At 39.3% G+C, this 11621-nt stretch overlaps 1 protein-coding gene across 3 annotated transcripts in view; it reads right to left on the bottom strand.

Annotated features, from left to right (window-relative positions):
- Window positions 1-226: 226 nt before the first annotated feature.
- Window positions 227-11621, bottom strand: part of HEATR1 (HEAT repeat containing 1) — a 37707-nt gene continuing 26312 nt past the window's right edge. For all 3 annotated transcript variants that reach the window (XM_082048541.1, XM_082048542.1, XM_082048543.1), the window contains 16 exons: window positions 11179-11409; window positions 10363-10489; window positions 9363-9529; window positions 8636-8682; window positions 7665-7788; window positions 6656-6796; window positions 6154-6443; window positions 5255-5405; window positions 4580-4738; window positions 3755-3889; window positions 3402-3506; window positions 3140-3308; window positions 2208-2362; window positions 1690-1848; window positions 862-970; window positions 227-453 (listed from right to left, as the gene is read on the bottom strand). In XM_082048541.1, the coding sequence (XP_081904667.1) occupies window positions 365-453; window positions 862-970; window positions 1690-1848; window positions 2208-2362; window positions 3140-3308; window positions 3402-3506; window positions 3755-3889; window positions 4580-4738; window positions 5255-5405; window positions 6154-6443; window positions 6656-6796; window positions 7665-7788; window positions 8636-8682; window positions 9363-9529; window positions 10363-10489; window positions 11179-11409 (2358 nt within the window). In that variant the 3' untranslated portion in view covers window positions 227-364. The remainder of the gene's footprint in view (window positions 454-861; window positions 971-1689; window positions 1849-2207; window positions 2363-3139; window positions 3309-3401; window positions 3507-3754; window positions 3890-4579; window positions 4739-5254; window positions 5406-6153; window positions 6444-6655; window positions 6797-7664; window positions 7789-8635; window positions 8683-9362; window positions 9530-10362; window positions 10490-11178; window positions 11410-11621) is intronic.

Below are 11621 nucleotides of genomic sequence, written 5' to 3'. Positions count from 1 at the left end.
GAGTACTCCAGTGAATACCATGCTTACATTGTAATGTGAGTGTCCCTCCACAGGGACAGTAACTGCATACCCCAAGCACAGTGGAATTCAGTGAGTCTCACATGTTGTCACACTGTTTGTGCCCAGCTCTCAAAATTCGGTTAGAGCTTGTTCCAGTTTCCCACTGTTAAGAGCAGTTAAGGAAAAATCATATGAAAAGTCCCCAGCTGATCCAGAAATTATAAAGCCAGATTCTTAAAAGATTTTATTAAAAAGTTAAGATCTTAACTCTGATAAAAATCAGAATAGAGTTTGCCTGTAACACTTGCATGTGTGAAGCTAACAAACATGATTCAGACAAAATTTGAAAACAAAGGGGATAAAACTAGAAGTAGCTTTGGAGCGGTTCTCCCAAAATGACTTCCAGTTTTTGAATTGTCTTCTGACACTGCTGTTCAACTTCTTCACATTCATCTAGAAAAAAGAAATAAAGCTGGAATTAAGTGGAATAGTGATTACAAAGCTATCGCCATCAAGGCTAGAACTGAATTAAAATACCAGGTATGAGATAATTATTCAAAAATATTTTGGCACTGACTCAGGACTTGGGCAAATTAAACTGTAGCAGTGATCTAAAACATACAACTGGGGATGTGTGCACAGGCTAAAGAAACTACTGTAATTTAACTGAACTTTAGAAGTGTGTTGGATACAATCTATTTCAGTTTGCATCCTGCAGAATGTAAGCTGCCATATACCAATTCATAAGACTGATGCAATTATAGCAATCATACTGTCTGAATCTTTGAAATAAGTAGCCCTTGTTCTTTTTTGGTCATAGGCCAGCTGTCCACCTGCACTGAAGCCACTTTAGAACATTACCTTCCATGAGCTCAGCTAAGAATGGAATAGATTCTGGTAGCAGCACCAGGTAGTTCTCCTTCAGTTTTTGTGCAACTTCTAGCAAAGCAAGCAGAGCAGCAAATCGGACCTAAACCAAAACAATAATCTCTGTAAGGAAATAAATATTACAGTATAGTTCCCTGTTTCCTCTCCCTGCCCGCCCTCCTGCTTCCTTCCATGTAAGTTTGCAAACTAGCTTTCCCTACTTGAAGGGAACTAGTTTTAAGCTAATTCAAATTTTAAAATCTGGATTAAGATGTCAAAGGAAAAATCAGTTGCAAGAGGAGGTATGTTGCTGGAAGTTATTTAATGTAACGGTCTTTAATTTCCTGTTCCAATGCTACTCTATTCCACTGCATCAGAAAGACTTAGTACAATGAAAACCAAAGTACTCCCCCTAAATATCTATAACCTGTCAAAGAAGAGAGTCTTGACAAAACTCCACATAACAAAGAGGTCTGATGATTGAGAAATAACTGTCTTCCAGTTCCCCCTCTAAAGTGCCCCTTTCTTCATACACAAACAGGCTAACTCTTATTCCAACAGCTACCAGATCTTTAAAAAAACCCAAATCACACAGCATGGAAGACATCCACATGTGGAATATTGACTGCTTGGAGTAAAAGCAGAAGGCCATGTTGTAAACATCTCTCTAGAACTTGGGACTAGCGTAGTACAATATTGATATTTTAATTTAGGCTAGTATTTTAGCAATGACCTGGCTATCCAATTGTGGCTTTTGGAGCACTGTTCCCATTTTCTAAGGCAACAAAGAAAGCCCGTGGAAATTCTGATATAGCTCCCAACCTTAGGAGACGTGTGTCTTGTTTTCAGCAGGATCTGGTAGTTCAGTGGTTTCCAAAGAGAATCATCTGCCGTTGCTACTGAAAACTGAGCTATGCAGGGTATCAGGTGTGCTGTCACTCTTTCCTGGAACTTCTCATCTCCTCCAAGCACATTTTCTAGCTGGGGAAGTAAAAAGCTTGTCAAACAGATCCAGGCTCAGATAAACCCAGCCAAAAGCACTTCTAGCTTTGGCTTTCAGGTACTCAAGAGTTACATCAAAGAGCATCAGTGGCAGCGCGCTGGTCTGCAAGAGCTCAGCAACATGCACTAACCTTATGGAATGAACACTTTTAGAAAGAGGACAAAATCTAGTCATTGAGAGCCTCACGCAAAGCAGTTAATACTGTCTGCAGCTCAAAGACAAGTCTGTAGCCCCTTTTTGTTAAGGAAGAGGATAGAGGCCTGATAGTTACAAAAAAATGTTTCAGATGGATTAAAAAAATATCAGCTATGAATTGTTTTTTTGTGTTTGTCAATACCTGATCAACCAGAGGCATCATCAAGGTTTCTGCTCTTTCCTTGCTCAGGAACTTCTGGGTGTCAAACAGGAAGAGCTTGTGCAGACAGTCCAGGGTGAACTGCAACAGCAGGCAGCTCTTTTCTGTGCTGTTCTCAGAGTCAAAAAAAGCTTCATCTACACATCAATCAAGGAGGAAAAAAAAATCATTAAAAAATGAAAATACAAAACTTCCCCACAAGACAGAAACATTGTTACTTCATGCATATGGCTAAAGGATGTGCTACATAGCAATTACATACTCATCCCTTGGGACAAGAAAGTAGATGCAGCATGTAGCTGGCTCTTAGCTAATGCCCTAGCAGGTCTGCCACTGCTGTTCACAAGCAGCTGGGGATAAAACAGAACAGCCACAGGCTATAGAAAAAGTGCTTGGCCAGACCTGTGGATATGGAGAATTTTTTCAGATCACTACAAATGGGATGGTCAAACAGCTTCCCATACAAAAAGTAATACCTATTTTTTATTTTTTGCCAAGAAATCAGAGGAGTCTGAATATACCAGGTAGCACATAAGAGAAGTTGATGAATGACAGAGGGCTAAAAAAAAAAAAAAAACAACCAACAATCAAAACACCAAACAAGACAAATGGAAACAAATCACCCTCTTTCCATACAATTTCCTTCTCATGGAACTCACTGGGCCTGACACTGAAAATTTTCATGTGGTCTCAACTTTGTACTGACAGCTCAAAGCCAATGGATGAAAAATTACTTTTACTTCCATCAGAATAAGAAAGATGTCTTATTTATGAGAGAAAGAAGAGAGAAATGAGAGGTATGTGCTGTGAAGTAAATCCTACAAAATTAAACTTTCTGCAGTTATAATTAACCTTTTTCAGCGACTAGAGTCAGCCTGACAATGCCCCTCTGCGGCTAGGAACTGAAAACTTACCAGTTTTAGCAATGTTGACCTGGTTCAGCGTCTCTGCAAATGGCTTCACTAAATGACCAGCAAACAGGGTGAAGAGCCCCTTGAGCTTGTCTGCAATGCAATCTGCTAGTCGGTGGAATGTCAGCAGTCTGTCTTTTAGGGTAGACTCTGTTTTGGACCAATCAAAGAGCTGAAAGTGAAAGGCAGATTAGCTCTTTCCTGTGTCTGTGCACTGGAAAATACAAATAAGGTGATGCAAATTAATTTTATTTAAACTTCCTACCTTGAAGAAGAGGGGTCTGAAAGAAGCCTCAGAAAGTTTCATAACCATACTTATTAGACAATCAATAACGTAAGCCTCTGTCTTACCAACTTCCTCCAAATCATCCTAGCGAAATAGAAAACATAACTCCAAGTCAGAAATGTAAGAATTTGAGCTTTCAAAGCACATTTTAATCTTGTCTGTTTCAGACTAAATCCCTAACCACAATGTTTTCTACCACACACATCGGAATATTCGACACACAGAATTTCAGAGCACATATGGAATGGAAACTACTAATATTTTTTTCAAAAGCAAACAGAATTAACATGTAGATATTGAGCTGCCTCTGTTCATCCCCCTAAAAAAGGCACCTGCGCATGCTCTGCTCGGAAGTCCAGGGCTTTCATGAAAAATGCCGTCAGCTCAGACTGATGGGAGATCAGGTGCTCCTTCTCCATACCAACAATGTGCTCCTTCAAAATGTTCATAAGGGGACCCAGGCAGTTCTGCCAAAACAAAAGCAAAGCAATGTGAAGGCAACTGTGATACTGACACAAGCATAACAAGGAAATTGGATTTTTGCATTTCACACATTTACTCATTAAAATACTGTCAATAAAATAAATAAACTACTTCCTGTACTTCTTGGGAGTTTAAGTTAGCAGGATTAAGTCTGAAAGGTTTACACCTGTGAGACAGGAGCAAAGCCTAGATGAAAATGATGACTCAAGTTCCTAGCAGATAAATCAAGGCCTTTATGAATGGGATGATCTCTCCAGCATTTGTCATCTAACACGCTAAATACATTAAATTGGCACATTTCTCCCAGGTCTAACTTTCCTGAACCACCATTGCAGTAGAAAAAGAAAACAGAGATATATGAAGACTGTGCTGGGTTTGGCTGGGATGGAGTTTTCTTCATAGTAGTTCATACGGTGCTGTGTTTTAGATTTGTGACCAAAACAACAGTGGTAACACACCGGTCTTTCAGGTATTACTGAACAGTGTTTGCACAGAGTTAAGACTTTGTTTCTCAGCCTGCTGCCCCAGCAAATGGGCTGGTGGTGGACGAGAGCTTGGGAGGGGACAGAGCTGGGACAGCTGAACTGCATTTCACACTGCTTGTTTCTTTTTCTTTCTCTCTTTTTCTCTGTCTTTCTTTCCTTTTTAATTACAAGAAGGAAAAAGATCCTTACCTTCCGGGTATTTGCCACTTCACTGTAACACTTTGTAAGTGCAGGCAAGAGTATTCGAGGAGCAAGTCTTGTAGCTAGGATAGTTTTCAATGATGTTACACGCAAACTTATCTGGGAAGAAGGACCAAACTTGACCACAATCTTTTCCAAGCGGACAACCTATCAGGAAATCCAAAAAAAGTCAGGCATACTTAAAACAACTCAGGAACATATTTTGCAGTAGTTGTCTGTTGCAAGGGTTAGATGGCAATTTTGCTGTTCGCACCACTTGGAACACCTTACATTAGGATGAATGTGTGCAGAGCTTCACTTTCCTCAGAAAGACAAACACTGAAAAAATACGCATGTCAGCAGCAGAGGGTCAGAATTACCCCGCTAGAGCTGTTAGTTACACATTTTAGCAGATCATGGATATTACAGAACAATCCTTCAGGATTCATCTCTCTTTCCAAAGAGGCAAACTACAGCCTACCAGAGGGAGGAGCAGGAGACACATTCTGTATCTTAGCTATCTGCAAATAAATATGAGGAGAAGAATAATACATTATGACCTTCCACATAGTTGGCAGACACTTCTCCTTCAGTTTGAGAGAGAAACATAATTTCTGTAGCTTCTTCTAGTAACTGGGCAGATCCTGTCTCCCTTGACGTATCTGTAGGAGTCAGATGGCTCACCTGCAGCAAGCAATCCAAAAGATAAGGACTAAGGAAGTGTGGTAACGTTTCTGCAACCTTCAGCAGAGCAGTGATAGCGCTCAACAAGTAAATCTCATTGGAGACCAGCTCCTTCTTATTTTTTAAAGTCTTCAACAGTGCTGGCATCAGCCTGTGAAAAAACAACCATAAATACAGGAAGGTGAAACCAATGAAAATTTGGAGGCACATTTCCAATCACATAAGATCTATCTGTTAAGCCTGCAGGGACAATTTTCGCATGAATTGTAACGTATCTGAGAAAACTCAGGATTCTGGGCTCTTCTGCTGTGGTTCATTTGTTTGAAGCTAAGGAAGGATACTAGGTTTAGAATCACAGACTGGTTTGGGTCACAAGGGATCTTTAAAAATCATCAAGTCCAACCCCCCGTGCCATAAGCAGGGACATCTTTCACTAGATCAGGTTGCTCAGAGCCCCACCTTTAGTTTAATGACAATAAGGAATTTATATTTGTAATGAGATAAAACAGCCTATAAAGCAACAAGTTATATGCTTGAATTCTTCACGAACAGGGAGAATAAAATAATGTAACATGCAAGGTTTCCAACTGTACTGGTCCTCCTATTTTCAAATGCAATCTGTCCATACAGAGTATGGGCTATCTTTTCCAAAGCCATGAAGACTGCCTCTCCGTAAGGAACTCTACTGATTATAAAACTCCTACAATTTCCCCACTAGCTTCTTAGTTCTACAACCAAGAAGCACCTTCAAGAGCACTACAAATACCCTTATTCTTATCGACACAAAACACACACATGGGCAGACTGCCACTTGGCCTTCAGCAGCATTCCTTCAGTCATCATTTTAGTACAACTAATTCCTGCTGCAGTTGCGTCTGTTCAAAAGAACCAAACAATACCTTGGAAGCTGAGGTATTGCTTGGGCTTTCAGTGTACAGGTGACCTCAGCTATACACAGCAGAGCACTTCCCATCACATTCTTTTCCTCCTTCTCTGAAGAAATTAGCTCAATGGCAGTTTTCAGAACAGGTACAAACAGCAATGGATTTTCTGTGCCAAAACCTTTGCAGAGCAGCTTGAGGCTGAACAAAGCTGTCTGCCTGTTGATGGCTTGCTCCTCCTCTTCCTCCTTTCTTTTACACTGCACAATAGCAATGAGCTCAGGAATGAGCTCTAAGAGCTGCAGGATCTAAGAGGACAAGAGAACACACGTTAGACATACAATTAGAAACTCAGAACCTGCAAGGTAACTATGGGCAGGCAGCCTACATCTCACTGCTCAAGAGCTGCCTGCCAGACTGGCACTGGTACCTGACGTCTTTACATATAGCAAACCACTTCTGCTTCAGTCTCTCTCCAGTACTTCTGCTAAAGGAACCAAGTTTAAGCACTTTGCCTCACCTGGCTCTTCTGCCACTTGGTGCGCTGCTGCACTTTATTGTTTAAAAGATCCATTGCCTTACGTCTCACCGATGGAAGCTGATTTGTCATTAGTCCCCTAATTACAGGGATGAACGTTTCTGTTGGCAGTAAGGCATTGACCTACAAGGAAACGCAAACAAAACAATACCATAAATGGTCTTCCCTGCACTGTGACATAGTAGCCTCCAAATGCAACATACAAACTTGTTTTCAACTTCTCAACATGGGTTTCAGGATCACAGAAGCGAGGACAGGCTAGCAATACTGTACCTGAGGTAAGCAAAAGAACAAAGCAGGTTCTAGTTACAGTACTTGAAGTACGTTCACTGGCTGCTAACCAGCCAAGATCCACTACCTCTGAGCTTTCCTCAGCAATTCCTTTTGTCTACATTGGTGAGCAATCCCTCCTTACCCTAAAACAGTCCTGGTAGTGCCCTGTGCATGTACATCATGAAAACTGGAATATGCTTCACGGTGGAAAATAAAAGAAAAAATCCAAGCCGTGAAAACATGTCTGCTCAACAGCATGCAATGAGAAAGCCAGTCAAATTCTACAAATACACATCTGATCAGAAAAAAAGATTAGAAAGAAAAGAATGAGGATTTTTTATCCACTTAAATTTCACGTACAAGTTTACTAAAGTTCCACTAGCCTTAGTTAAATAATTTTATGAGTTACCAGTGAGAAAGGCTGCCAAAAGCCATTCTTCTCCACCAGACAGAAAGTGAAACGACTGCTTCCAGCCAGCAGAATACTAACTAGAGGAAACAAACATTCCTGATTTGTTTTTTTTCTGGTTGTTCTGTCTAATCTGTTAGCTGTAGTTATTAAATTTGTTAGATAAATTTAAACAACGATGCACCAGGTTGCAGACCCTCCAATAAAGGTTAGTACCAATCCAACAAGAAATCCTACAAAGGTTATAATCATATTAACAAGCAAAACTGGAAATGTCCCACTGCTAACATGAGGGCTAACGAGACATACTTTATCCAGCATATCATAGGACTTGTTAAGCAGAACCCTCCAAAATTTGGCTGTTGGCTTGTCCACATTTCCTTCCACTGAAGATGCCACGGTGTTTATATAGTGAAGAACTTCTTCTAATAGCCTAGATGGAAAGGAAGCATCTTTTAGTAACTAACAAGGACATTAAAGAAGTTGACTTTATTACTGGAAAGCATAAAATTTCACAAACCAGCAACAATAAAGGAAAATGCAACACCAAATGGAGAGACTACGAGATCACATTTACATGTTAACAAAAAGCTATGGCAATAAGGAAAATCATATACATATTAGGCAACTCTACCTGGTACCCCCAGATAAGCATCTACATGCAACAGTAGTTCTACTTAAGAATTCTCCTTCAAAACAAAAAAATAGCTGGGAACAAATAGATATTTAAAAATGAGCATTTAAGGTATACAGCATTTAGAATAAATCCTACACCCTTTTTCACTTAGAACAAACATAAAAGTTAAGCCTCTGCAAAAGAAACCCTCAATTCTGCATCACTGGCTATTATAGCAAATGACTACAATTGTGATCTGTGATTACTGGTAATTTTCTTACACCAACACAGGAGCACCTGTAAATAATGGTATTTTTTTTTTTTCCTACAAATGAAGTGATACGTTTTGCTAAAAACCCGGAATTCTTTTAGAGACTCCATCATCAACAGCATAATAGTTATGGCCAAGTATGTAAGTGACCACTATCAGAAATAGAGAACAGTGAATACGGGGTAATCTTTCAGAAATAAAGAACTTCACCTCGTATTAAAAAACAACAACAAAAACCAACAAAACCCAAGTAACTCGTATACTGCTTGTTGTTGCCAACAATGTTATAAGTGTCCTTAGGGGAAAAAAAAAGTTCTAATATACGTTTAAAAAATATTGCCAGGTTGCAGTAAAAGCGATCAATAGGAGGAGCGGAGCAGATGTAAAGCATACCTCTGTTCTAACTTCTGCAGCTCTTCTGTTTCTTCACATTCAACTATCTGGTTTAAAAAGGAAGAATGAAAACATGAGGTGTGAAAATTACATCCCCACATTAAGTTATCCCAGTATATGCAAATTAGTTTGTTCTGAATGAAATCTCCACTAACATGGTAATTAGGAATTCCCCACATTTGCACTTAAGCCATCGTTCTACAAGAAAATCTGAGCGTCTTGGGTAATAGAGTCACAGTAGCAAATACATTTCATGCTGGTGTATGATGTTCATTTGAAACACTGAGAACTACTTCCAGCTAGAGTTACAGCCCAAGATTTGTACCATTTATTTTGTCTTTCTAGAGCTAATAGTATGAAACCCACCCTAAACTTGCACTTACACAGACCGCACGTGAAATCCCAGACTCCAAAAACCCTGTGGAGATTATATCCCAAAATATTATATCCCAAAATCCCAGTGGATTCCCACAGGGATCAGAATTTCACTTTGTTACTTGTTCATCAAACTTGAGTCTATCTGGAAAGGCTTTATTAAAAAATAATTAACGTTACCGAGAAGTTTCGTAACTGTGTCAATAGAAGCGTCAGCAAGACACAGTGGAGAGAGTATTCTTTAATCCCCTTTGAACATAAAGCCATACTGAAAAGCAAATTAAACTTCGTCTATTAAAGTATGGCACAATTACTTAATGTGATCAGTTTAAAAGCAATCTGCCATTATTACCTTTTTCACAAAACTCTGAGAGGATAAAAGTTGTGACATGAAAGAGACTGACAAGAATTTGAAATGCCGAAGTTGTTTGTCTGAATGCGACTCCACATTGAAGAGCTGCCCATCCTGATTTTTTAGCTTTGTCTTGTGTGTTCTTGACATTTTTGGCCCAGAATCATCTGTTGAAAACATTGAAAAAACAAATTTGCAGCCAACAGAAAAAAGACATTTGATTTCTGATTACAGATACAAAATTACAGTCAGGTGCCTATCAAGGATAGCCATTCTGCGGTATCCAAAATCATGTCAAAGTTTCAAAAAAGATCCTCTGAAATACCACGGGAGATAAATTTTTCATTTCAACAGCCTCAAAAGAAGCAGTGCCATTTCACTACCTTTCCATCTGATCATTTTTACAGGAAGAACCTTCTTTTTTCTTGGGGCGAAAGCTGTGGCACACTGGCTACAAAACACAAGAGACTTCTGTGTGTGACAGATCTGGGAAAACTACTTTCAGTGCCATTACCTGATCCTTCCTGGCTGAGAACATGTATTCAAACAACAAATATGCCAAGTCCTTCCTTAAACACAAACAAACAACCCTCACCCACCTTCCCCAATGCTCTCTGAAATAACAGACTGGAAAAGTATTAAAACGTCGTTTCATTATTGCTCCACTATATTGGAGTAGAAAGAAATGAAACCTTAAAAAAAACCCCAAAATGGCTGGTGGGCCCTGTGATCTTGTCTGCTATGAATAACAGCTTTTTATTTTAACTAAATGATGTACTGTACCTTCTAAATGAGGACTACCCTTTGATTCTAAGTGCTCAAATTAATCTGTAATTAAAAGGATGAAAAAAAAAGTAATCAGGTATCTTAGCCATTTTATGAAAGAAATTATTTTTTTAAAAATAAGTTGTTATTAGAGTAATTCTGTATGACTTAGTCTTCTGTCTAGAGGAGTAATAAGAAGGTTTACATGTGTTTGCTGGCTCTGCTTTGTGGTTACCTTCTTTGTTCTCTGGCAGCTCTGTCAAGTACTGGATTATTTTCATCATGCTCTGGAACTGAGAACGTACATTAAATTCGCAACAGATGGAAATCCAAAATTCAGTGTCTGCTTCCAGAACAGCATCCTGTTTATGGTTTAGAAAGAAAAAGAAATATTTAAAGAATTTAAAAAATATAACTAATAATGATTAAAAGACTCAAAATCTCCTCAGGGAGTTTCTAAAACTGCCATGGTGGGCTAGATACTGCCAGGATTAACACCAAGAGTAACAGCAGCAACTTCTTGAAGAGAACATAGTTCCAGAGGGCACAGAAAGAGATCAAGTTGTTACAGCAAAGACTGTATCTTCTCATCAATGTTCCTTTAATAATTCTTTTAGTTTTCCCCATAAACAATGTTTTCACCTAACCTGAAGGCCTGCCTACACAAAAACATAATATGATTTATCTTGGTCTGTACAGAAAGATCAGTATCACATTTCACAAACACAGTTTGTGTTTTTGGAGTATAATAAATAAATAAATAAATTTAAAAAAACAATTTTGAAAATATTGAAACATAAAGTTTAGATTAGATTATCAGATCTTCTGTCAAGGATTGCTGTACAATATGATCTGATTTATTGTTCAGGCCCTGGGACAAAATGCTTTTGTATCTGCAATACAAATTGTAGTAGACATCACCATCAGGTCAGAGCTCACCGCTTATTTTAGTACAACCACGAGGCTTATCTTGCACCTTCTTAAAGGCACCATGAAAGAAAGGAGGAGATCACTCTCTTGAGGAAAACATCAACCCCGCTTATCTTCCCACCTTGTCTGTGCTTGATGTCGCAGTCACAGTTTTGGTCACATACTGCTCGAAGAGCAGCACCAGCAGAACCCAGAGGAACTTGTCTCCTCCCACCGTGGTGATCAGCTGCGTCAGGATGGGCAGGCGCCGGTGCTCCGGCACGTGGGGCAAGGCATCCACAAACACGCGGATGATCTTTATCACCACCTCCTCCACGCTTCCCGATGACTCTGACAAATCACTGTCCTCAGCCTACGGACAAAGACGGACAGCAGCTCAAACAGATGATCGCAGACAGGGACTAGGTATTCCTTGTAAATACTACGTGCCTCATAACAGCATTACCAAAAGGAAAATATGAGTGCTCCAAAATAAACAATTTTCAATCACACTCTTCCTTTTCAGTGGTTAAGGAAGATGCTTCAAATAAAACTAATTTTTAAAAAGGAAAACATAAAAGTTAC

This window comes from Streptopelia decaocto, assembly GCF_964273445.1.
Source record: "Streptopelia decaocto genome assembly, chromosome: 3".
Lineage (NCBI taxonomy): Eukaryota > Metazoa > Chordata > Aves > Columbiformes > Columbidae > Streptopelia > Streptopelia decaocto.
The sequence above is the reverse complement of the archived record's forward strand: the minus strand, read 5'-3'. Positions and strand labels throughout refer to the sequence as shown.